At 41.6% G+C, this 27814-nt stretch overlaps 1 protein-coding gene across 1 annotated transcript in view; it reads left to right on the forward strand.

The window, feature by feature from the left end:
• The first annotated feature begins 9099 nt into the window (after positions 1–9099).
• Positions 9100–27814, forward strand: part of LOC139677397 (neural-cadherin-like) — a 62314-nt gene continuing 43599 nt past the window's right edge. Inside the window, exons 1-3 of the mRNA XM_071567321.1 lie at positions 9100–10135; positions 25201–25398; positions 26535–26760. Of these exons, the coding sequence (XP_071423422.1) occupies positions 9100–10135; positions 25201–25398; positions 26535–26760 (1460 nt within the window). The remainder of the gene's footprint in view (positions 10136–25200; positions 25399–26534; positions 26761–27814) is intronic.

A 27814-nucleotide genomic window follows, 5' to 3' on the forward strand; every position in this document is an offset into this window, starting at 1 on the left:
TCCACCGCCGAGCGCCGCGCGCGCCAGACGTGGCCAATCGAGCGCCGATGGATCGAGCCCTGCCCGCGGGTGACGCGGGGACACATCCCGGGATGTCCCCGCACAGGGACACCCCCCCCACAACCCGGGAGCTGCTCCGCGCTCTGCCACCCTCATGGAAAGGTGTCACTGGCTGTGTTTCAGTGTCTCTGGCCAGCACTGAAGCGTCTGGGACCACCCCCGAACACCCCTCGGAGAGTGGATGGATGGATGGATGGATGGATGGATGGATGGATGGATGGATGGATGGATGGATGGATGGATGGATGGATGGATGGATGGATGGACGGACGGACGGACGGATGGACGGACGGACGGACGGGATCCCCTCTCAGTCTTTCCTGCTCCAGACTGGCAAGGCGCAGCTCCCTCAGCCTCTGCCCATCAGAGGGATGCTCCAAACCACTCACCACTGTGCTGGACCCTCCAGCAGCTCCTGGTCTTTCTCTTGTGAGCTGCAGGTGTGAGGAGTTGGGATGGGATGGGCTCGGGCCAGTCCGCTGTGTGTGATCCCGGGATGCCGCTCCAGCTCTGCTCAGCTGTGACTCCCCAAAAGCAGCTCCCTGAGCTGTGCCCACCTCATCCCACAATCTGCAGCTGGGACTGAGACATCCTGCCCCTGTCTCTGCAATCAAATAAAACCCAAACTAAACGAAAAAAACCCCAAAGAACAAATCAAGAACCAACCAACCAACAAAAACGAACCAAAAACTCCCACAAAACAAAACAAACAAATAAAGTAAAACCACCAAACCCAAACAGACTCTCCCAAAATGAAACAAACAAAAAAAACTCCCACCCAAACAAAACAAAACAAAAGCTGACAAAAGTACTGGCCTTGATCACACTGGGTACAAAACCACCCAAATAGCAACTCAAAGCAGCTATTGATGTCACACTCGTGGAAGAGCTTCAATCATGTTAAATAAGTAACTTTGACATCTCCTATTTCAGCTTTCAGTGTTGGTCACTCACACCTTCTCATTAAAAGCTGAAGGTCTTTCACTCATAATTTTCATTTAACCAAAGCAACAACTTGAACTGAGAACCTGTTCTGCCAGGATGAATAAGCCACAACTTCCTCAAACCAGAGTTTTCTATAAAGATAAATCACAAAATCTTTCTAACAAAATGTGTTCATTAACAACTCCTGCAGTGAAGGCAGACAATTAGAGGAGTGGAACTGATTTTCTGTGCATGCCCCAAATGGACCTTAGGACCCTGTCCACCCTACCTGGAAACTTTGCATCCATCCACACAGCCTGCTTAGTCCTTGATAAATTGCAAATCGGGGCTAATTCATGAGCTCGTTTTCAGTGGCTTTGGAGGCAGGGTTTGGTTTTAGGTCATTTTCCCTTCCCCAAGGGCAGCAGAGGGAGCCCTCGCTCTACACAACACCAGTTGGTGCTCATCGTGCCATAAAGCAGAAAATAAAACAAATGTTGAGGTTTTTTCCCCCCGTGCAGTATGTTCTCACAGATGAAGCTTTAATCTATATCGTACATCTCTGCTGCTGTAAATTCATGCTCCATTATAGCACCATATGCTTGGCTTCGCTCAGAGAAAGCTGCAGTAATCCTAATACTTCATCTCACTTTATAGATATTTGTGTTGCGGGTTTGATTGCACATTGTTTGCTCACACACTTAAAGGTTATGTCTTAATAAGTTGTTTTGAATGAGTTTATTATCACTGAGCAGGCAGTTGATGAGTTTTTATGTTTTGGGAAGGTGTTATTGTAGTTATTGTCAATTACAAGGGGAGGTTCGGGAAGCAAAAAGGGAGAGTTTGGTTCATTCCAGAAATCTGGAGTTATGTAGCTCAGTGCTTGAGGTGGTATTTCATTTTTTGCTAGTTTCTTTTTCAGTTTAGGGGTACACATCATTTCCTCTGCAAACTGGGCAGCTCTTACTGTGAAAGCATGAGAAGATAGAGACATGTTTTTCAGTATCAGTTGAGTTGCTTTATAATGTTCAGGGCCTTTAATTGTGATGAAGAAATGGTGGATTCCTGAAAGTTTTAGACACATTTAGTATGTCCACAGAATTCTGCATGTCATTTATAGTGACAAAAAATGGTAAACAGAAAAGAGATGCTTCAAAAAGTCTTCTCCCTCCCCCAATTTTTTAAAAAAAACATGAATATTCTGTATTCTTTAAGGATGTCAGCTGTGAAAGGGGCTCAGTGTCAGCTGGGGTGCAAGGAATGATGCACTATATGTAGATCAGTAATTCAGGAGAGTGACAGAAAAAGTACTGTTTGAGATCTGTAAAAATCTCAAGGATATCAACTTCAATAAGCAGGATCCTTCTCAAGCCCTTTAAGACTCCATTTCAGACACCAGAGGGCTCAAGAAATGTTTGGTTTTTTCTACAAGGTTTTAATCCCTGTAAATGGTGTGTCTCTTTCAGTAATGCTCAGACTGACCTCATAATCATCCTTGGAATGACACCATTTTACAGCCACAACTGAAGAATGGCAATGCATGGTCAAGCTAATGAACAAAACACCTCCTTCCTCAAGCAGCTGTGAATAAAGCAAAATACCTACAGATGTGACAACACTGCAATCTCCATGTTTAGTGTTTCTGATTGGAAGATACACTGGAAATCGTTGCCTGATGAAATCCTTGCTTAGTCATCTCTGGCCTAAATTAAAATTTCGGTAGAACAACCATATAAAAATTGCTATTTGCCTTTTAAAAAATTGGCAAACATGAGAATATCTTCAAAAGAAGCATTGCAAGATTTTTCCACCTCACAGAAACTGAAATAAGACATCATAAAAAAATACTTAAAGAGAAAGGAAAAAACCCTGAATTTGGTATTTGATATGAGATAAAGAAGGAAAATTTACATCAGTGGCAGAAACCAAAGATATAATCTTCCATTATTAACAATGAACATTAAGCATCTAATTAATTATAATACAATGATATTATGCCTATTCAAAGCTTACTGAAGCCATAGAAAAGTTCCCCTTTAATTTCCAGTGTTCTATAAACAAACACACCAGTGCTAACAAGGATTATTTGCAATGCAACACTCTGAACAGGTGCAGAGGGCACTAAATAAATAAACACAGTTTGGAGAAACACTGCCCAGGCTGGGCCATGGGTTTGCACAGATTTATATGCCAGGACATCAAAGTACAGTAGAATAGATTTGGAAATGGAATGATTCCAACATGGGAGGAGCTCTCAGATTGTAAAAGACAGGAGTGAAACAAGGGAAAAGATTACTCATTACAATTTCATAGATAGACTTTTTGATTACATTTTGTTTCAAGGAGGAAACAGCAAATATTTTTCAGGAATATAATCCATGTAGTGCCATCAGCTCTGAGGAGCACATTCAGATGTTTTGTGTATATATACATATACATATATATACACACACACAGACACACACACAGACACACACACATATATATATATATACATATACATATATATATACACACAGACACACACACACACACACACATATATATATAGATATAGATATAGATATAGATATAGATATAGATATAGATATATAAAGTGTGATACTGAAGCTGTGAAGTCGAAAAAAAGTATCTTACAGATTTCAGCAGGAAAGCAGGAAATGTTTCAGGGTTAAACTCCAACCTCTTCAAAGTACTCAAGTTCATGTATAGCTTTCAGTCCATGGGAAGATCAGTGAAATTTGTATATATATTTACACCCATATACAGGTATGTATATATGTATTTCCTATTCTAGGATTACCAACATTCATGGATTTGCTCTGCTACAGAATGTCAATATTTACTTTAACCTGGCTGAAGACATTAATGGGATATTTACTGCTTTTGTGCCTTAGTGTTTTAAAACATCTGCATGTTTTTTCTTGTGCTTTATCAAGAATTAGAACATGAATGCCTTTGTTTTTTTGGCTACAATCTTATCCTTGGGATTGTTCACTCTTGTTCAGGGTATTGTATTTGTGCCCATGTGAAGCCCAGCGGAGCAGGTCATGCACTTCCTTTAAGGGAAGGTCGGGATTGTCCCTCTTCCTTAGATCTCTTTGCAGCTGAACGTTGCTTCTTCTGAAACATGTTCCCAAATGTACTTGAACTACGAATAATAGGGGGTAGACAATTTAGAAATATCTTTCCGAGTTAAAAGGAAAGCTACTGCTGTAGATGAGCTAATTACTTAGAAACTTTAAAGATTATTTCTACCCCTGTAGACAGCATATTATTATTTAGTACTGACTAAACCAGGATATTTCTTACAGTAATCGCTGCTCTGACTGACACTTGCTAATTGAGATGTACAGTGTGAGATACCTCAAAGGAGCACAGACACCAGTGTAAGGTTCTGTCACACTGTTTGTAGTTATTTAAACAAATTTGATCTTCAAAGGACTGTCAGTGTAGGGCTGGTGTAAGTAACTTTCTGTTAAGTGTGCTGATGTGTGATATTTAAAAATTTGGTTCCTTCACCTAGGAGCAAACTCCTCTCAAATCCAGAAAGTCTCCATGGAAGAGCGTTGCACTGGATCTGGGTCAGTCCATCTGTGGCTTTCAGAGCTGCAGCTCTTGGCAGGTGTGGGCTCCCTCATTCTGCAGCAGTTCTCTGCTCCAGACCCTGGAAGCCTTCACATCCCAAGCCATAGGGCTGCAGTCCAGTGAGTTGCTTCCCAGAACTGGGGAATCTGGAAAACCTGGTTTCGCAGCAGCCCTTTAGGCTGGATTGGATGGTGAGCAGCTCACCAGAAGCCTGCCTGGCTTCTGCTGGAAGCTGGGCAGGATGGAGTCAGATGCATTTTCTTTGCCAAATCTGCAAATTCTGACAATGTAAATTGTTATTCTGATTAGTTCGGCTGAGGTGAAAATAGTTTGGGATTCTGAAACACAGAAATGTGATGACCAAAACAAAAGATATTGAAGTTTTGGAGAATTATGCTTATAAATGGGAAAGACAAGGAAGAATAAATGGATTCTTTCTGTTTCCTGCGTGTATACAAATAATTGAAAAATACTCTCAGCAATGTTCTCTATGATTTAGTGTTGGGCACATGCACTTGTTGTGTTTTAGGTATTGAATATGAAAACAACAATCTGCTTCTCACACAGACATTTTATTAAGGCAGTTACAGGGATGGAGCATCGTTTTGAGAAAAATGGATGTTTAGAGAGTCAGATAAAGTCATGCAAAGGTCATTTTAAAAAAAGGGGGAAATTACTCCTTCTGTGTCAGTCACATACATCAAAATTCTGGGTAATAGAAAAACTTCATCACATGGAGACTTAGGATGTTTTGAACTGTTTACTGACATTATTAATAATGTATTTAAATTGTAAGCAGTAAGGCACTAACCAGGGAAAACAGAGCAGACCATTAGAGTGTTATTCAGTGGCAATTTATCATGACTGTGTTGTCTGTTTTCAACAGACCTCAGGTTTCCCTTTTGGTATGTATTTATAGCTCATGTAATTTGATTGTAAGTTGTGTAGGAGGTGTTTCTGGCTCCATAAGTATGTCCTTTTGGGTACATTATTGAAATTTAAATGTTTGTTCTACACCTCCTTGGACTTGTATATAGCACACTATGCTTAACAACAGAAAGGGTCTTCCAGCTGGCTGAAATAAACTGGGAAGTAATTGTTAGAAAATACTGAAAGATATTGAAAATGTCACTAGTTTTTCCCTTTTGGAGGAAGGATTCTGCTTTTAGCATGACAGAATGTATTTCTTGCACTCATTTGAGTGCTGGATTCCAAGAAGAAATTGTGACTTATATAGAAAGCTGTATAAAGAATTAGCAAGGATTAGACAACAGCAGCTGTACTTCTGAATAATTTAGGTTTAATTTGCAAAATTATACAGGAAAGGATTATCACTTGTGCTTGCTTTTGAGGAAATGGAGCTACAAGTGTTGTTATAAAAAGTGACAACATACAAACCACCTAAAATCACACAGGGGCTGTTGTGTCTCTTTGGGCTGGATCCTGCAGAGCTGCGAGCCAAGACACTTGTAGAATGATGAGTGGGGAGGAAATAGTGTGGGAAGAGCTTCCTTTGCCTGGATATGCAGCAGAGTAGAGCCCTTCGTAAAAGTTGAAACCAGCTCTTGAGAGTAATGTCTGTCAGGTGCACCAAATGACATATGCACCAGCTTGCTCCAGAGGGGTTGATTAATTCTGTTATTGTTATGTATTTATAGTTATTCATAGTAAATGATCCTAGGGGACTTCCAGCCCTTTTCTCCTCCTGAAAAGCCAGCTATTGAGTATGGGGCAGTCAAGAGCACTCGCTGCTTCAGGCATATTTGCCTTTTGATCAAAAGCAAAGTTGATTGTCCCACTTTTCCCTAAGCCATCCTGCCCTTCTCCTACAAGGTATATGTAAACCAGGAAGAGCACCTTACAGCGTTCTCTCCTGCCTCAATATTGACAGTGCAGTTCCACATGGTTAAGGCAAGATTTTCCTCAGAATGTTTCCTGTTCAGATTTTAAAAGAATTCTAATTTGTAAGCTGCAAATTCTGCAGCAAACACTTGTCATAATGTTTCTTTAAAAATTTATGTTAATGTATAAATCAGTGAGTTACAAAGACTGTAACTGTAATTTCCAAACAGCAATTCAACAACATTGGCAGAGATTATGATTTGTCTTGGCCTTGCCATCACTTGGTCACACAGGTGAACCTCAGTAACCAGCAGGTTGGTTGTCCTTGATGTTGTGTGTGACCAGGAGATACCCGTGGTCATGTGAGATCTCTGGAAATGATGCTCACCTGCACTTCAGGCTCGCAGGGATCTGGGCAGCCTGGGCATGAGACCCTGAGGGTTTTCAGTCCTGGCTTCTACAGAAAAAAAAGAGGAAAGCTTCAAGTTACTGTAATAAAAGATGCACACAAGTAATTCAAGTCAGGAGTAAGAAAAGAATTCTTGTGTTAGTGTGAGAACTTCTGCATCTTGTCAAATACAAAATTAGAACTAACAGGAATAGAGGGAGTGGCTGTAAGTGGGAGAATTGTCTGGAAACTTCAGAGAACCCCGATGGAACCTCAGGGAGTGCTATTCCACAGTCAGGGAAAAGAAGCAAATGATCTGTAAAGTTTGCTACTCTCTATATTTCAATAAACCTGTGAAGTAGAACACTGAGGAGCTTGTACTGTAAAGCCACATGGTCAGGTTTTCTGGAGATGGGCCAAAGTCAGAAGGAGTCTGACTGTACAATATCCAGGGCACCAATTTAGATTCCCGCTAATTTGCAGAGTTGATAATAGGATTAGAGAGTCTCAAGTATTTGTCTACAATTACCATAGGGCAGTGAACTATAAAAATCAACATCCTTTTAATTTTTTAACAAATGATGGTATAAAATCTCTATATTTTTCTAAAAAATCCTTGTGAAATCTCCCAGTTTTCTGTCTACATGTTGATTAAAATAATGTAGGTTGAGTTCTACATTTGAAATTATGAATGAGGCTTGTCTTTAAAGTCTGTTAGAACCACATTTGTGTCTAAATTAATTATCTGTTGAATTTTTGATGCAGAAGGTCTTTTCCTTTCAAAATGTAGTTCTACTCCTGGTATATTTTCACAGGTTTTTGAAAGAGAGAAATCCTAGTGGATGTAGAAAACAACTCATTACAATGATCTCACAAAATACTTTGATCAAATTTTGATCAAATACTAGTTGTAGATTCTTCATAGTGTCCTCCTAGTTAGGAAACTCTTGGAAAAGTTCTTTTTATCTTGGAGTCATGTAAATCTTGGTGACCAAGTTAGGGGTTCTTCCCACCCCATTCCAATCTTTATTGCTCGTTGTTCTATACACAATCCATAGATGTCACAAATTTTCTGTTTTAAGACCAAAAAAAAAAGCCCCCACAAAAGCACTGAAGATAACATCCCATATAGGAGGGTGCTTTATACACAGATTTCAATATGAAGCAGAAATGGAGAGAATATATTAATGTGTGAAGCTGATGATTTGTATGTCCTTAATTACTTGCAGGGTGAAATGGAGAAGGTCAGACCCCACTGGTAATAGTAGAGTACTTGGATTTTTCATTGAGTTTCCCACAGCCTTCCTACCTGACTCTGGACTGACAATTCCCCAAAGAGGCAACCAGATTCTCTAAAAGACTTACAGAAAGGTACAATATTGTGTTTATGAACTTTTTCACAGTCTTGGGTGGGACTTATAAGGAAGATGCATCGTCTGGTTTATAAGAAAAGTAAACATTTTTCAGTCTCATGAAATTTGAGTAATGTGATGCATATGGAGTACTTTTAATTTTTTTTCTTTTCTTTAATTCTTGTACTACACAAACATAGCTAATTCCCAATTTATATTGTTTGACTTTATTCTTGAAAACAGAGTTCTGTTTTGGAGAGAAGCTGTAAAATCTAGTAACTTTTTCTGCAACATATCTGATGTATGTAGTCAATTAACTTTAATGGCGAAATTTAGCTTTATTGCTTTATAATTTTACATATACCAAAAATCCAACACAGGTAAATAAATGCTGGATTACGTTTCTTGCAGTTTATCACCAGAAACCTTCTTCAACAAAGCTACATCTCATCTGGAATTTTTTTTTACCTTCGTAAACTGGGAGGTGTTAGGGAGCTGATTAATTGCGACCAAAGATGTGACTGGAGGCCAGTGACACTGCTCAGGTACAAGCCGAGAGAAAAACTGGACTTTTAGAACAGGCAGCTATCTAGATATCAACAATAAAATGTTTCCAGCAGGCACCCGAGCGCTGGGAGAGCCTGTTTGACGCGTGTGACACTGCAGGGCATCCCCCGCGCTGAGCGGGCGGACTTGGCTCCTGGAGCAGGTGGGGCCGGAGGAGGCGAGGCGAGCGCTGAGATTATTCCATCAGAGCGTGACCGGGGCAGCGCACCCTCCGGGGACACCCGGACCTGGACGGAGCGAACCCGCGCAGGGGGCGGCGGGCTGGGGGCGGGCGCGGCCCCGGCTGCCCCCCGGGCCGGCCCTGCCCCGCGGCCCCTCCCCGCCCGCCCCCTCGCCCCGCACCCGCCCCGCACCGGCCAGGCAGCCGCCGCAGCCGCGATGGGCGCCCGCGGAGCGCGGTGCGGAGCCCTGCGCTCCGCCACCCGCCTGCTGCTGTGCTGCGCTCTGTGCTGCGCTCCGGCCGCCGCCCGCGCCGCCCCGCGCAGGATCCCCGCGTTCGACGGGCACGTCGAGGAGAACCGGCCGGCGGGCACGCGTGTGCGCGGGCTGAGCATCCCGCTGACGCGGCTGGGGCCTGAGCCCTGGTGCGCCAAGGTGCAGGGGCGCCGCTGGCACCTGCAGCTCCTGGGCGAGGGGCACCAGCACTTCCAGGTGTCGCTGGACGCGCGCACGGCCCGCGTGTGGCTGCGCACCCGCCGGGCGCTGGACCGCGAGGCGCGGGCGCGGTACTCGCTGCGCCTCGGGCTGTGCTGCAAGCGCTGCGCGCCCCGCGGAGCCGCGCCTGCCGAGCTGGCCGCGCTCACCGTGCGCGTCCTGGACGACAACGACAACGCGCCGCGCTTCGTGGGGCCGCGCCCCGCGCAGCTCCGCGTGGAGGAGACGCTGGCGCTCAAGTCGCAGGTGTGGCAGGCGCGGGCCGAGGACGCGGACGCGGGCGCCAACGCGGAGCTGCGCTACTTCGCCCTCCCGCGCAGCGCGCACTTCTTCGTGGTGCCGCGCAGCGGGCGCGTGGTGCTGGTGCGCTCCCTGCTCCACCTGCGCGCTCCCATCCCGCTGCGCATCTACGCGCGGGACCGCGGGCGGCCCGCGCTGCTCAGCGAGCCCCTGGAGCTGGAGGTGCTGCCGCAGCCCAAGCGCCTCCCGCCCCCTCCGCCGCTCCGCCGCCGCCGCGCTGCGCTGCCGCCCGCCGCGCCCCTGGCGCTCGCCCTGCCCGAGGATGCCCGCCCGGGCACCCGCCTGGCCGCGCTGGCCCCGGCGCGCTTCTCCTCCGCCTGGTTCGAGCTGCTGTCGCCGCCCGTCGAGGAGTCGCCGGTGCGCGTGGAGCGGGAGAGCGGGGAGGTGACGCTGAGCGCGGCGCTGGACAGGGAGGCGGTGGCCGCCTGGGAGCTCGTGGTGCGCGTCCAGGAGCGCAGAGGTGGGTGCGGTGCGGGCGGGAGGACGCGGGGTCGCTGCACTCAACCCTTCGGTTGCAGCCGCGAAAAAAGTTGCGAGTTATTCAGAGTAGTGGTCTTGTCCCATCCGTGGGTGGGAGGACATTTGTCCCCAAGTGACAACGAGCACCTAACGGTGGTTTAGCAGCAGGTGTCACATGCCGTTATGCTGTGGAATGTAGTTCTGGTCTTTTAAATCTGTAAATTATTAATATTGAAGCACCGGAGGTGACAAAAAGCATTACACAGCTTAGGGAACCTGGACGGTGGAGCTTTGTGGCAGTGCTTGGAGCAGCATCGTGTTCAGCAGAGTTAAAGTGTTTCACTGGTTGAAATTCTTAGTCGTTAGTGAGCGGCGTGGAAAACGTGTAACATTTTACAGAATGTCCCGAGGTGGAAGGGTCCTGCAAGGCGTGTTACCTGTTACATGTGTGTTGAGGCACAGAATGTAAGATACATCATCTTTTTTTACATACAGGTGTTTGCTATTAAAATGTTCCCTGTAGCTCTCCTGTAAATACCTAACTTGAAGCACCGCACCTGAAGCCACTGAGTTTTGAGTTGTTATTGAAGTTAACAGTGTTTGACTCACAAGCATGAGTTAACAAAACTGGTGCCTTTGAGTTCAGGTGGCTACTCTTTTTAAAAAATTCTGCAGAGTCCAATGTGCACCATTAAAATGGCATGTTTGTAACTTTGATTGTCATCATTCACAGACTCTACCTCAGGTTAGAGTAGCTAGTTTCATTTACTAATCACATCTATTGCTTTAAAAAAGCCTCTTTTAGTTTTTAATTGTCATCGTGGTGAATATTTTTCACCTATGAAAATACAGCTTAGTTTAAGCATATTTTTAGTTTAGTGCTTGGTGGATATCTGTGTATAATTACCATGCTGTTTTCATGGTACTTGTGAGTGCAGCACTGTTCTGAAGATTGGCCAGAATAAGTATTGTGGAGAAAATCCTATCAGCAGAAATAAGTTGTTTGGCCTGATTTCATCTTGGAAAGGTTTAGGGAGGGTTTGGCATTACATGACTTCTAGTGGTTGTGAAAACGATTAACTTCTCACAGTGCTGCTCCGAGTGATTTCCCTCAGCCACAGAGCAGCGCAGGCGGGGGAGATGAAAAGCTTCCCACGCGATCCTTTCCCTTATCTCGTCTGCTTTCTGACTGAGGGGCAGCCCACAGGACTGAGAGGCAGTTTATTCCTTAGTGTCTGTTAAATCCCTGAGGATGCCTGCGGGGTTCTAATTAGTGCTGACAGTTTCAGTGACATGGATACTTCCCCCTGTGAAGGAGGCTCCAGCAGCAGGTCCTGAGGAGCAACTCTCAGATCCTCCTCTGGTTCTCCCTTGGGTTTTGTCGTGCCTGGCGCTGTGTTGTTGGCAGTCACTTGCACTGGCTTTGTGCTGTGTTCCAGCTTGAGCTTTGGCTGCAAACCAAGAGGTTGATAGCCCAGTTTCCAAAACACAAGTGCTTTCCCTGTCCTACCCTCACTACTCAATCTTGAGCAAGGCTACCTGCCAAAGGGGATGTCATTACTCCAAGGCAGTGACAAAATCCACCGGGTCAATCCGAGTGTGCTGCTGGGATATTCACCCTCTCTGTCATTAGCTCAAGTTTCAGCCCTTTGCTGGTGTCACAGCTCCCTCTGTCAGGATCAGGATGATGATGAAAAGTGGTAGCCCCCGGTTACTGCTGGTCTCACCTTTGTGATTGTTTTGGCTCTTATCTCCTGGGAATATAGAAGTCTGAAATTGCCTGGGACCAAGCTTGTCACTCTGTCATGCCTGAGATTTCATTTCCAAAGCAATACTTGCCAATGCAGTTAAACATAATCCAAAACAACTTTCAACTTAATTTCAGGTTGGATTTTCCCCTCCTACATTCTCATTTTGTAGGAGTTAAAATACATTTAACACAATACTTTCCAACAGGTTTAGAAAGTTGTGTCTCTTTCCTTACTCTCGGTCGGAACTGCAGTAATGTGAGAAAAGATAACCAAAAGGATGGGATAGGAGAAAGATGACTAGCACAATATCTGTTTCAATTAGCCTGAAATGAGGAAGTTATAGTATATAGCAAAAGCTTCAGGAGAAAACACAGTCTTTACAAAAGTGAATTAAAATGTGGAGATGCTTACACTGAATTTTCTTGTGAGTAAAAATTCACGTTCAGATTTTTTCTCTACTTTGTTTACTTTGCTTTTAACTTTTGTGCTCCCTTACTTTACATTGTACATAACCATAAACATTTCAGCAGCTACTGTTTTCTAGTATTAGACTTCATGGTATCAGATGTCAATTTCTGTTCAAGTGGTATGAAGTTATATTAATTTCTTTAATATTTTTTTGCTTTCCCCTAATTCTTGCTGCCTGGTAACTGAGAACAGTAAATTAACCAGTAATTTATTGTCATTAGTCTTTTCTTCATCCCAGGCAATGATGTCAAGGATAAGACAAGATGTTTAAAAGCTTTAGCACATAAAGTCTACCCTCTTCTCCTTTATCTTTTCAATGTAGTTTATTGAGATTCATTTGTAATGTCCACTTCATTACCTAAAGTGGTAAAGAATGCTTAAAAGCATTATGCCACAAGTGGTCCTAATGCATTGCTAGGAGGAATAAATGATTTTTCTTCTTGTACTTGATGGAGCATTCCCAAAATAGTAGCAAGAAGATTGGTATATGGTAATAAGGCAACATTCAGTGATATTTCTTCCTCATTTGTGTGACAACCCCCACTCTTTAGTTCATAAATGAGACTGTGTAGGAGGTGTCCTGTTCCTGAATTAATGTTTCTTCAGTGGAGTACAAAGAGTATGTAATAGGCTGTGTGTTTGTTTCTTTTTTCCCCCTTCAGCTAAAACAGAATTTGAAATACTTTCCTGTTTACTTGTCTGAATTCTGTCCTGGATAGTTCCCACAGCAAGTGTGTCCAGGGCTGGTGTTCCATAGAAGCAAATACTGTTCCAGATGCAACCAGACCTTTACCATCTCAGTATCCAGATAATCTTCCACATGTTTATAAAGAAGGGTTTTCTCACCAAGTTGCACCTTGTTGAGGGCAGGAACTATCTGAGCTCACTGCACTTGGCTTGGCAAGTAACTCCCAATGTAACACACTCACTCCTCAGTCTCTGGAGTATTTCTTAGTGGAAGACCATAAGTTGGGTGCTGGTACACGTTTTCCTGTGTCAGGGGTGGCTTTGAGGGGCATTTGCAGAATGAACAACTCTTCAGCGTGCAGGGTTGGGTTCCTGGCAAAGCTGCAATTTAAAAGTTATGGTAGTGATGTCATTGTTACCATTATTGTCATTATCAGTGCAACTACATGCTGTAGTTACTTTGTGATGGGGCATATTTTGGTTATAAATATTGTGGTTTTTAAAAATGTAGATGCCAAAAATAATTCTTTTTTAAAATTCTTTGAAATAGCAAAGCATAATTTTGTGTATTTTACAGCTACAGTAAAATTAACTGCAATCAGTAGAGCAAATAGTGTTACTAATTCTGTTTATTCACTGTGTATCTTTATGTTATTTGAGACTTTGTAGACTTAGTTTTAACATAGTGTTTATGTTTTCTGGGGCAGTAAGTAGTCACTAGCAAGTATCAACAAGAAAATAAGGACCTATATGGCTAAGTGTCTTTTTAATGGTGTGGATTGGAGGAGTAACAACTTCAGGGCCTGGACAAGAGAGGAGTTAGTGTCTTTGCTGGATTTCAACTTTCAGTGAGTTCCTTGCATGAATTCTTAGCAGGAAGGTTTAAAACTAGGCAGAAGTCAGTTTAAAGAAATAGAGATCACAGGTCAGTCAAGCCTCATAGTTTTCCTAGACTGGTAGGATGTTTCTTGTCAGATTAGGGCTGTTCCAACAGTGTTGTCAGGTCCTGGAGTGCAGTAGCAGGTTCCTGGAGCTCTTTGCTCCCTGGGTTTGGCTGCCTGGGCTCAAAGCCAGCTCTGACACTGTGCTGGGATCAGGCAGGGAGGTGTCCCCAGCCATGTCTGTGGCCTCTGCCCCACGTCTTGGGAGCTGTACTCGAGCTCAGGTCCTTCCCTGGGCTCCCTAGGGCTGTGCTGTGCCCAGCTGTGCCTCTCCTGCCCTGACACTGCCTTGCTGACTTGGCTCCCTGCTCCTGTCTCATCCCTGTGACTTCGTCTGGTGGCCACAGAGCTCTTGGGTGAACCATTGTCAGAACCTGCTCTGCTCTTTCTCAGTGGCAGGGAGGTCCCTGCTCTGCCGTCATCCCTGACTCCTCTTTCACCATACCCTGCAGAGCAGCCTGTTCCTGCTGCTCCTTGGCAGTGCAGTTTTGCAGTTTCAGCAGCAGTGTCTGTGCCTGTGTGTTAGATATTCTCTGTATGTTGGCTGCCCTGAGAGCTTAAACCATGGAATGTTAAGGGTTGCAATGGACCTTAAGGATCATCCAGTCCCAATTCCCTCTGCCATGGGTAGGGACACCTTCCAGGTTGCTCAAGGTCTTGTCCAGCCTGGCCTTGAACACTGCCAGGGTTGGAGCATCCATGGCCTCCCTGGGCAGCCTGTGCCAGTGTCACCACCCTCACAGGGAAGAATTTCTTCCATACAGCTAACTTAAACCTGCCCTCTTTCAATTTGTCCCCATTACCCATTGCTCTCGTTACGCTCCACTCTGGCTTCCCTGTGGGCCCCTTCAGACACTGGAAGTTGCTGTGAGATTCTTCCTCAAAGCTGGATGATAAAAAAATCAATCCTGAGAGATGAAAACAGTAATTTGAAATTGAAATATGACCCAACAATCTTTATGCTTGTCATAACTAACAAACGTTTTAGGTAAAAGAAAAACTGAAGCACAAACTTCACAACCACAAACCCAAGAGAAACACCCGGAAAACCTCATGAGTTTGAGCCACGAGATGCTAAGCAGGATTCCAAAATTTCAGGGCTTAACTTCACGAGTGTGGTTTTGGTACATGGTCCTTGAGGAGGAAATCCCTTGAGTGACCCCAGTAATCACTCAAACCTGGTTTATATTCCTCATTTAACTTTGCCTGCAAGGACTGATGGTTGTGCTCATGTTTTTGGTGGCATTTCAGATTTCATCTGATTTAATTTATTGGGACACAACTTATTCTTAGCAAGAGCATAATGCTATTTAAATTTTTACCCAGTGAACAGAAGGTAAAATTTCTTAGATTGTCACAGACATTAATATTTTAACATAGAGGTAGCATTTAATTTGAGGAGGAGCCATTATTATTCCATTAGTGCTTGGGGGACGTGCATGAAAGATCCCATCTCTCTAATCCTCTGTCTACTCAAGCTGCCTTGACCTTACTTGATCCATGGGCATTAGCTTTGTAATCTCCTGTCATTCATTTTTCCTTATCAGAGGATTCACCAAGGGCCTTCCAACAGTTAACAGCACTCACTTATATTTTGAGTATATTTTTCCTGTTTAAATCGAAATACAGAGTGGAGATACCAATTTTAGTAATATTTTTAAACCTTGAAGGATTTTGTGCTTGGGAGTCAGGGATCATCTGTTTTAATTTTATCTGAGGCCTTAGTGCCTTACTAGCTGTATTGATTCTGGGGAGATCATCCCTAAGAATTAAGTAGCTTCTGGATGATGTTTTGCCTTTTACAATTCTTATCACCTCTTTTATGAATTACAGCCATATTAACAGTTACACATCAAGCTGAGCTTAAGTTGAAATCATCATCTGTTATCCAGCAGATGGGTTTCATTAAACTGCAGTGGGTTTCATGCTATTAAGTCAAAAGAAAATGTACATTCTGCATCCATTTGGGACAGCCCTGGGTGTTTACAGGCTTGGAATGTTACTGATTTGTGGTAGGAAGGAATGTCTGGGGAAGCTACAGAGCACCACGTTGATGTTAGATCAGTCTGAATGTTTTGAAATCATCTTCTTTCTACTCTAAGCAGGGAGATTAAAAAACATCTTTGTGAGACCACTGTGACTTGAACACCAAAGCTGTTTAGTTCTTCTGGCTGTTTCTCATCTCAAACATTCAGTTTCTGCAAAACAAATAAACTTTTTTTTCTTTTTTTTTACCCCTTAAGATCTAAATAAACTTCAGCATAAATTTGGTAATTTGATAGAACTGATAAATTAGAGAACATGCAGGCCAGGCTGGATGGGGCTTGGAGCACCCTGGTTTAGTTGAAGGTCCTCCTGCCCATGGCAAGGGGTTGAAACGAGATAATCTTTAAGATCCCTTCCAACCCAAACCATTCCATGATTCCACAATGATCCAAGGAAGTGCAGCAGCCTCTGTTGGTGAGGCTACTTATTGGGGTGGCATTTTTATCTTTTATTTCTCTCCTTACACCTATGGGACTACAGATAAACATGCTGCAATTCCCCCAGGAAATTCTAAGGAAAATTTCAAGAGAACTTCCCATCTTACAGTGGCCCAGTAGCTGCTGCTGCTTTAGCCAGGATCTGTTCTTCTGATAACACTTTTTGGCAATCAACAATCATTTATTACGACACATATTTTGTTATTTAGGGATGTCTGTTGTGATTATTAATTTAGAGTCATTATTTCACATCTGGGCATGCTTGGTTTTTCTGTCTGCCACTCTCAGCAGATGGATGCCACACTGGGAAGTCCCTGATGAAATGGTTATCACCTTAATGTCTTTTAATTGGTTATTTATGTTAAGTTCCACTCTGCCACGATCATGGAGCTCCTCTGATTCATTCTTTACTTTTGTTTTCTAGTTTGCTTTAACTTCTATTTTAAAGGCCATATGATGATAAGGAGCAGAGACATGCCAGACTGTCATTATTCTATCTGCAAAAAAGATGAGGCATATTAGGAGGGAATGTGGGCTGTCCCCAGCTTGAGCCCATCAAAGTTATCTCTTTAGAAGGTTTATGTTTTATGAATGAGCAAACTACTGTACTTAAAAGTGGCCCATCATATACCTCAGGAATTTTCAGCAATGACAGTAGAGAAATGTTGGTGCATAATTGTCCTATTTTTTTGAAGGATATACAGCAGGACTGGGTACAATAACCAGTAGCTTCTGTCTCATCTTATGGTCTGAAAATTGGAAAAGAGATTTCTCCTGATTGCAGCTAGAGGCTTAGGACATTGAGATGTTTTTTCTGGAAAGGTGTCTTCCCAAACTTCAAGTCTGTAGATATTTTACATGAAGACATGCTATAGAATGAGGTTTTAAAATAGTACAGTGTGATAATTTCAAAGCCTCTTCAAAACAGCAATGCCCTCTCAAACAACCTCAAAATATTTCAGTTGCAGTAACCCAAACAAATAACAAACCTCTGAGTCGTCAAAGCAAATTTGTCTATTTAGAGTAAAAGTCTTAGAGGTTGGAGAACCTTAAAAAAATCCAACACAAAACCAAAGGCAAACCCAAAAATACCAGCTCAAATACTTAATTTGCTGATAGACGTAGAGCAGTATGTAATACCAATATTAACCTCAAGGCCTGCAAGACTTTTAACACTCTCATAATCTTCTTTTAAAATAAATTGAAATGACCTGAAAATGCCAGGAGCAACCTAGCTTCTCACCCATTATTGTTTAATCATGATAATATAATACCTCTTCCCTCAGTACATTCAAGAAATGTATGATGTTTGTCCACAATTGTAGAGACATGTTCAGTCAACTTCATATTCTCTACTGTCAGATTTTCTAGATCAGAATGTCTGGCATTGTCAGTTTTATCAATTACATGGATGCAGAGAAGCCTACATTTTTAATGAATATAAGGATTTTAGTTTTTGAGTCTCATCTTATAGAATTATCCATTGGATTTTTGAGAGGAAAGACAGTCATATAATCCTAATGCAATCAGAAGTCTGAGAGTACGTTGGATTTCACAGATTGACAGCATCCTTTATAATTTGACATGGTGAAAAGAGATGGGTTTAGAGGCAACTCTGACCTACAGTATTTGAAATTGCAATCAGACTGTTTCAGCCTGCATGTTTTCAAGGCTTGGTTTAACCAGTGTAACCTTCAAAAGTTGCTGTTAACTGAATGATTGAGTATTAAAGCCCTCTCCTCCTTCCTGCCACCCTTGGAGTAACAGGACTGGTAGGCGGGAGAATGTTTTTTTTCCTATTTGCTGTATGAAATGACAGGATTTATTAGTTTTCAGTATCTGTGTGCAACCCAATGAATCTTTATAACCCAGCTGTGATGCCAGGCTCAAGGAATGGTTCATGTTACTTTATGTTGAAACCCTTTCCTAGAAAATTAATGGTGAGCCCCAACAGAATTGTTCAGATAAACCCAAATTCAGTAAAGCCATAAAGAACTGGTGAAAAACCTAAAGTGGAAAGGAACTATTATCCCATCAAGGTACTTGGTTGCTTCTTGTTATTTCCAGTATGTTCTTCAATTTTGACAGGTCTTTAACTTGGACTGTCCAAGAGGTGCATGATTTTGAGAGGGCTTTCTGTTCCTTCTTAATACTAAGTTCCTCTACATATCTTAAATTTGATGTGAAAATATGGTAATTATTCTACAGCCTTGTGACACCCTTTGTAATTTACTAGAAATTTTCCAAAATGTTTTGGATGAAGAGTGTAACTCCGTCTTCAGTTTTTGAGTATTAAGGTTCTTCCCTGTTGTTGCTGTTTATAAAATAGTTTATTTTGTTTACACAAATGTAGTTTGTGTCTTGCCAAAGGGTAAATTTCTAACTTTGAGTAGTTAATATAAGATACTGTGTTTTCTCCTGTGTATTTGATGCTGCCTTTATGAAAGCAGTGTGCTCAGTGAGGCTCTGTCTGCCTTTGATGGTGGAGATTTGGAGAAGGCAATCCAGGAGGATGCTGGAAGCAGACCCTGCCCTGGATCTGCCCTGTGTGTTTCTGAAAGGCATTTCAATAACAGGTTTTCATGCTTTGTGTTGGAGAAGTGACTTCCTTGCAAAAACGTGAATTTTGTCTTAACCCAGGAAGATTTTATTTGTTGCACAGATCCTGACTGTATTATGGACCTTGTGGACTTGGCAGGAATGTTCTTGGATGAACAGCAACTCTGATTTTACTGCAGCAGTTTCCTCAGGTAGCTGAGGTGGCCTGTGGTTTTTACATCTATTGAAAGGTTAAAGAGGTGCACAAAACAATGGAAGTCTTAACACCCAGGGACACTACAGAGGTAAACTGTGACCTCCTTTGGAATGCTTTGCTATGGAACCCTTGGATTATGGTGGTGTGTAACTCTGCAGAGTATATTGGTAGAGAAGTGATTCCATTACCTGTGTGGATCTGGAAGTTTGCCTACAGGCAGACCTAAAGAAAGATGTTTTAGAGACTCTTTCTCTAATTTCTTATTTTTTAATGACCTAGTACCATTTAGTTCCAATTCTACTATGATTAAACTTCTCAGCAAATTACTTAACATTTTGCTTGTGGGTTGTTCTGTTTATATTTTTGGGGGTTTTCAGTGCTGCTGGTTTTTTCCAAAGGATGAAAATTTTGAGTGATTACATACACATTTGCTGTGAGCAGAAACTTGGGCCAGCTGGTGTATTCCCTTACCTAAAGTAGTTGGAATTCAGAGTAAGGCAGTACAATAAATCCTTCTGTTTATCGGTTTTCAACCACAGATAGGCATGAAAAATAAGCAATTATAGGTAGATACCTGTGATGAGGCTTCAGCAGTGGATTATGAAGATTGATTTTGATGATAGGGAATGAATTTCAGTGCTGCAGCTTTTGTCAGCAATATTAAGTTAAAAGGAAGCAATTCCAACTGGAGGGAATATCGGAGAGAAAAAAGCAGACTTCAGGATGAGCTGCCCTAAGAAGGATTTTTGATGATACACAAGTTGACTCTAATAGGGAATTAAGCAGCTAAAGTAGGAAAAACCTCTGGACTAGAGTTTATAATTTTAGTTTTGTTTTTTTGTATAAATTGAAAAGAGAGCTGTAGAGAGGGCTTAGATTTGTTACTGCAAAGGGTGTTTGCAAATACATGGGAAAAGCAATCTGCTCACAGAACCTGCTTTCAATTAGTTTCCTTAGTGAAGAAAAATAAGAGGAAAATTACTTACTGATTAAATAAAAAGATGATTTTACCCTTTTATATTATTTTCTATGTGACTTTTGAAAATACTGATTTTTGACATAAAATGTTCCAGTGTTTTCTGTCGTGTTTATGTGCAGCAAGAGCCATTTTGAGTTTTATCTCTTCTTGCTCAGCATCTGTGAGAAAGCAATTTAAATTTTTCTGCTGTCAGAAGGTAAGAAAGAAAATCTGTCAAATCCAAAATCTGTGTGAGTGCCAACAATCTAATTAGCAGAACCATTCTTTTAGTAGTATGTCTTTTGAATGGATGAGATTGTGGAAGATCAAGTCTGTAGCATTAAATATTGCAGAAATTCTAATTAATATGGTGTTACACAACAGTTTGAATATTCTTTTTGGGGAATTTAAGCCTGTTTCAAATTCCTGACTTAGGATGTCAGTAGTGGTCGACTTGCACTCCTGAATGCAGTGGCAGGAATCTCCACTGGTGGTCAGGGCCTGGTATTGGGAACAGATCATTTAAGTAGAACCTCTGTGTGTTTGTAGGACTTAACCCAAATCCACAGAGGATTATCAGTTTTAAGCTATTTCTGCTAAGATTTGAGTGGAATTGTAACATATTATTTCTCTCATAATGTAGTAATATTGCTGCACATATACTACTAATAAACTACTATTAATTGTAATATATGAATGCAGATACATAGTAATGTACTGTTATTTTTAATATACTGTTGTACATCTGTAATATATCTGCAAGATACGTGTAACAGGATGTTTTGATGGAAGGAGGCTTTGAAATACCTGAACTATTGAGAGATGTTTCTAAAATTTCCTTCCATCCACTACCTTGAAGCACAAGTAGTTTTCATAAATAAGGGAGAAATTAAATTTTATGTACCTTATTAACAATGAGTTAAGTCTGGTTTAAGGTCCACTCTGTAGGCAAGGAGCTGTGTCAGCTACAAAACTCAAGAGTCTGCATTTTGTGACGTGTGTGTCATGATAATTACAGTAAAGGAAAAACTTAGAAATATTTGCTGCTCTCATTAGAATGTGGAGTTACGCTTAAAAAAAATGATGTTCACAAACGTGTACTTTGAAATCCTTAATGCATTGTCCTGCTAGACATCCCCAGATTACACATTATTGTCGCTGTCAGTCTCTTCAGCACATTGTCTGTCCTCTGGCAAGTCCTTGTCTGCTCATGCTTCGTTGGACACCCTGATGTTGTTGCTACAAGTTGTCAGGTCACATTTGTAGCGAAGCACAGCCCTGTCCGGTGTTCCTGCTGCAGTTCTGGCTTTGATATATGGTATGCAGTCAAGGGAAAACTTACTTACAGTCATTTTCCTCCAGACTGCCTTTTTCTGAAAGTGAAATCATGATGATTTATTTACTATTTCTTTTCTTATGAGTCAGATTTTCTGGGGTTGATGGAAAAAGATAATATACCAACAAGACCTGCAAGGTGATGTGCAGTGGGGATGTGTGCTGGCCAAGGGAGGCACCCAGGCCTGTCTCTGCCATTACCTGCAGTGCAGTTCCTGCTGAATGTCCTAACAAAAGTCTCAAGATGATTCACGTTTCAGAGGTAACCAACATAGTGCTGAGAGTTTTGGTCTTGCCGAGATGTCAAAATGACTTTAAGGTCTCTTAACTATTGCAACACAAGTAGCTGGAGGAATGTGCCTGAGTCCTTTTAGGTTTTGATCAATAAAGTTTGCCAGATCATGTGAGAATTCCTCTCAGTCCTGATGCACTTTTTCAGTTTCCTTCCAAGTGGTGTTTTTCAGTTACAAAAATTTTGTAAGTACCAGCATATTAATTTTCAGTGAACTGATACTCGTTAAGTGACAGGAATGGAATTTGTATCCAGGATTATTACTACTCCTTCAATAAAAATCAGCTATTCTTTGATTGGTACTTATTTTTTGGTAAGGAAACATATGCATGTTAAGAACTTTTAGCAGAACTTGAAGCAGAGTGAGTTCATGGGTTGACTAGAGTAGTGATTTCCAGACTACAGAGAGACAAACATCAGTAACCTCTTTACTCCTAGCAGGGTTACCAAGAAGGCATTCCAATCCTTGATAGGTCTTGCTATTATAGGGGCAGCTTTTCAAAGGTTCTTAACTCAGTGTCTAATTTAGAGCTCGCTATTTTAAGCCTGCAGCTTGCCCTGGCAAACTGGGCTAATAGTGGGTATTTCCAAACTGGTGGCAGCGTCCACCAGACCTGGTCATTTGAGAAGAGACAAACAATTTTGACATTAACTTCTCCCTTTTTCCTCTTTGCCTTTTGAACACCTATTAATTAAGATCTTTGGAGTGCTCAGGCAGTCACTGATCTCGTTTGACACTTCTCATTTAGAGCTTGCCCTGGTGGGGGTCGCAATATCCAACTTATTCCCTCCTCTGCAGTTTCTTCAGGTATCTTGGACTGACTGCCTTGGGACTTCTGGAACACACATCCTGACATAAGACATGTCTTTGAAACACGTCTTGTTCTATTTAGTGTAGTAGTGGGAAATAATATCCATGCTGCTGCTTTTATTTTTTTTTAAATTTTTTTTCATCTGCTTTTGGCTTTTTTTGGTACTATAGAGGAGAAGGCAAAGCAGCTGTGTTCACAGTCTGTGTAAATGCCTAAGGGAATTACACCTGGGTGATTCCAGGGAAGTGCCATGGCAGTGTGGGCGGCTGAGCTCTCACCTCAGTGTCAGTTGTCTTTCGTAGTGAGGCTGTTCGAGCCTATCTTTGGAAACTTCAGCTTCATGTGCACAGTTCCAAAGGACATTTGGCTTCAGAAGCCTCCCTACACTTCTGTCTGCAGAAGTGCAGTAATACAGAACACACACACAGGTCATCTCAGAGTCAGGAAGACTTTGTAGGACTTGGATGTACATGGCAACTGACAATTTTTCCGTGAAAATGTCAGCACACAAGTTGGATGTGTCTGTGTTCTACAGTGGGGCAAGGCATGTTTAAGGTTCTTTTTCAGGAAGCCAATTGTTTCCATCATTTACTATTTGATAAGTTAGAGCTTTGTTTTTGCTGTAGGCACTATTTTTTCCTATGTTACCTTAAACTGATACTATATTCCCTGGAACATTAGATTCTGGGTGAATTGTGTAATTACAAAGACATTAATATAGATTTAATAAGTTACTGTCAGTACACTTTTTGTTGCCTTTAAAGAAATAAAAAGAGGACCTGTGCTCACAGTTCCAAAATTCAGATGAACTAATACAGTTTTATGAGTTGAATGAAGAAGAACTTCTGTGATTATCCTTTGTGAATGCTGATTTTTCTGTTAAGGGAATTTTAAGGGTAAGAATAGAACATACTCAAAGGTCATGGTGGATTAAGTCTCAGGAATCTAAACTAAGAAACTTGCATTTGACTTTATAATCCCAACACCAAGGAGTTTTGTTTATAACAATGCCCTTGTGGTTGTTTATAGATTGCAGATCCTGATATGCTGTGCTAAATATGCCACTTGGCAGCAGACAGAAGTTCCTTAGTCTGAAAGGCTGAAGCTTTGCAAGAGGCTGATGGGAAAGATGTGCTTCTGTGGCAGGGAAGGGATAACATCAGTAAATGCACACAAAGGAACGGGGTTTAGTTGGAGCAATGAAGCTTTTTGGAGAGGGATGTAACACTGCAATTAAGGAAGTAGAGAGGGAGAACAAGTGCAGCAGTTCAGCCTGAGTGGCACAGCTCCCTGGGAGAATAGGCCTCCTGAGCAAGATAACACTGGTTACAAGATTAGATATTTTGGCAGCACTTTAGAGTTCTAAATACTAAGTTCTTTGTGTTATTAATTCGATTTAAATTAAAACTTATAGTTTTAGATGGTCCTTTTTGTATGTTGTTTCAGTTTTGGAAATAAATGCATGTGTGTTTATGTTTTCATGTATGTATAAATAATAAATCAACTCTGAAATCAAGTATTAACATCACCAACTTTAAAAATTCTGGCTTTACATCCATTATTCAACTTGTGGATAAGTCATGCTGTAAATGTAGGTGGCTGTTTTCACCTGGGCCACATTCCAGGCTGTGTCAGTGCAGTTGTGCCTTTGGAGTCACTCAGGGTGTGAATGCATCACTTTTCTGGGGCCAGAGGCATTAATTATGTATTGCAGGAACACTCACCTTGGCTCCTCTAGCAAAACTATTTACAAGTTCAGTGCCAGTCTGCTGGGAGCCAAGCTGGTCAAAAGGCCTTAGTTAAATTTGTTCTGAGCTCTCTGATGCTACTGATAATATTTATCAGATAAAAAGCCCACTCACTCTGCCACTGTCTTGTCTTTCCTTTCTGCCTCCTTTTCAGCAATACCTGATTACTTGTTTAGAAGCTTCACTGTCTTCATAGGTTGGTTTAATCATAGCAAAAGTATAATAAATAAGTTTTTTCTCAATTTTTAAGGACCTTGTGCTGATGACTTGTGAAAAACTGAATAGTTCCATTCTGTGTTGGTTTGTTGGGGGTTTTTTTTGGTTTGTTTTATTTTTTTAAAATTTTGGTTGTTTGGATTTAATAGCATTTAAACGTCAGTAGAAGTAAAAAACTACAATAGGATTTCAGTGAGATTTCTAAAAAGGCAAATCCCTACTTAGAGTGGATTGGTTAGAATCTTTTTGGTGACAAATATTTAATTTTCAAAAGTCAGAGTTGCTGTAATCTTTGCATAAATGAGATATTTGTTGCCTTTATTTTAGGAAAAAAACCCTTTTAGAACACATATATTTAAATTTTGAAAATTTAAGCATGTGTGATCTTTCCTAAAAAGAGATCTGAGTAGAATGTAATACGGGTGGCCCCAGTGCTGCAGTTCAGCACTACTTGTGTCTGGATGCTGTTAATTCCAGAAGAACATTAAAGCCCAAGTTTTTGTGGATCACATGCCAGCAATACTGCAGGAAATACACACTCAGATATTGATGAGTTTCTATGACTCTGAGTGCCATGAAGTATCTGCCTAATTATTTCTTTGTGTTTCTGTGGCCACCAGGGAAGGATTGGTACCTGGTGCACATGTCCCTCACTGTGACAGATGTGAATGACAATGTCCCCCAGTGGGCCATGGAGCCCTTCCCATTCCTGGCTGTGGTTTCCCCTGAGGCTGCAGGAGGGACTGAAGTGTACAAGCTGCTTGCTGTGGATGCAGATGAAGGGATCCATGGAACTGTGGAATATTTTCTCTTGGAAGGTAAATTTTAACCCTCTTATTCCCTGTGTATTAGGCTTCACTATTGTGACTTTTTTGTCTTTTATCCTCAGTTTTGTTAGTGAGAGCCTTTTCTTTCCTCCTGCAAAAGGTTCATAAGCCTTAAGCTCTGTGTGCGAGAAAAACCAATTTTTATTGAGGGTATGGAGAGATTTCTTTGCAATACAAAATTGGATTCCTGCCCATATTATTCCCTGGGGGATGAGGGTGACTGGAGCAGTCAGTATTTCCCAGGGTTTGGCAAGGGGGTGGCACTGGGGACTGCCTGTTCATGAGATAAGACAGGATGTGGAGGAGTTTGCTGGGTGGAGAGAAGGCTTAATGTTCCTGTCCCTTGCAGCAGTCCTGCTTCTGGTTCATCTCTGATGAAGTTTTGGAGGTCTGGGTTGTGCAAAGCTATTACAGACTCATTGATAATTTTTTGGTGTGTCTCTTAAAAGAAACTTTAGTAATAATTCAGAACTGTGTGAGCAGAAGGGGAGCAGCAATACCTCTCCAAAAGTGGATTTATTCCTCTTGGCCAGGACTCCAGTAGGGTATTTTCTGGTATGGGATATTTAGGGTCAAACAGTATAAAAGTATTGGAGGATAAAAGAAAGATGGATAAAGACTATTTACAAGGGCATGTAGTGACAGAACAAGGGGGGATGGATTCAAACTGAAAGAGAGTAGGTTAGGATTAGATAGCAGGATAAAGTTCTTCCCTGTGAGGGTGGGCACGCCCTGGCACAGGGTGCCCAGAGAAGCTGTGGATGCCCCAACCCTGGACGTGTCCAAGGCCAGGTTGGACAGGGCTTGGAGCAACCTGGGCTGGTGGAAGGTGTCCCTGTCAATGGCAGGGGGTGGAGTGAGATCAGCTTTGAGGTCCCTTCCAATCCAACCCATTCTATGATACAGAAGAGTGGTGATTGTCCAGAGAAGTAAAATGCAATTTAGAAATGTAACTGTGAATATCATGAATATAGTGATTTATAAGTTCTAAATAAAGTTTTGAACTTTAATGTACATGCTGATCCTAAGCCAAAGCCAATTAGGGAATTGGTACCATATTCTCCTCTCATTTTTAATCAAATAAAAATGTTCTTGCTGGCAACCATTTGTGGACCTGTTCCTTTTAGGTGGTGAAGACAGATTTGAAGTTGAGAAGGACTCTGGCTGGATTAAAACAACAGGTTTGCCTCTGGTGAGGGATAAGGAGTATTTGCTGACTGTACTAGCAGCAGATAAACTGGGAAGCAGAGGCTCTCCAGCCACTGTCTCTGTGCTTGCTGGATTTCGACCACCACAGTTCACCAACATGTCCTACTTTGTGTATGTTCCCGAGAGTACACCACGAGGAGAATCGTAAGTAACAGCTAAAAACGCTGCAGGGAGGGTGTGTTCCAAGCTTTAACCTCTCTTTGATCACCCCAAAACCTCATATTGTTTGTGAATCCTAAACAGATACTATGAGTAGCCATTTAGTTCTCTTATTAGAAGTGCTCAAGAGCCAGTTTGGTGATGTATCTTTCAGTTACCATTTTATGGAGAAAAGCACTATTGAATAATTGTGGCTTCTTGCTTTTTGAAGTGATATTGAAAGAATTAGTAGATTTTGCTTGTCTCTTAATTTTCAAACAAAATGCAGAATACTAATTAGGACTGTTGCAGCATGAAGAAAGGTATCCTGATGTCAAATAACACAATAAATTTGTGTGTAAAATTTGGAGAAGTAACTTCTCCATCAAATGAAAATTGGAAAAAACCAAAAGACTCACTTTCCTGTCTTCATCACAGTGACAAAGATGCCATAGAATTTGTCATTTTATCTTGCCATCCTTGTCCATGTCAATTGAAATATCACAGGAATTGTTAGTACTACAGATCCACCTGAATACTCAGTCCCTTCTTTTTCAAACTATTTTTTTGTTACAGCAAATATTTCTTCTTCCACTTGAATTGAGAATACTTTTTCCAGTAAATGTCTTCCTTCCGTGGCAGGTCAACTGGTTTTTATGTTACATTATCTGTGATGGTGTATTTTAACTGTTTAAGCTACAGTTTTATGGTTTCTAAATAACCAAGGAGGGTTAAGGTAGAATTATTAATAGTAGATAACAAGGTTTTTCTTTAAAACTGCAATAAAATTACATTTCACATAAACAAAATTCAAGAACTGCAAAAATTACAGTATCCAACAGATAACTGCAGTCTTGGGTTCAATAACATTTAGAATTAAAAATAACTGAAGTATTTATAACTGGTTATAATCACTATTTGGAAACAGGTTTGCACACCTAAGATGACAGTAGATCAGACAGTTGGTCAAATCATATGGTAATATCCAAAAGGAATTAAGTATTTAGTGCATCTATTACATGAGAAAAGGTTTGAATATACACAATGCACCCCGTGAAAG

The sequence above is a fragment of the Pithys albifrons genome, chromosome 12, assembly GCF_047495875.1.
Source record: "Pithys albifrons albifrons isolate INPA30051 chromosome 12, PitAlb_v1, whole genome shotgun sequence".
In the NCBI taxonomy this organism is placed as follows: domain Eukaryota; kingdom Metazoa; phylum Chordata; class Aves; order Passeriformes; family Thamnophilidae; genus Pithys; species Pithys albifrons.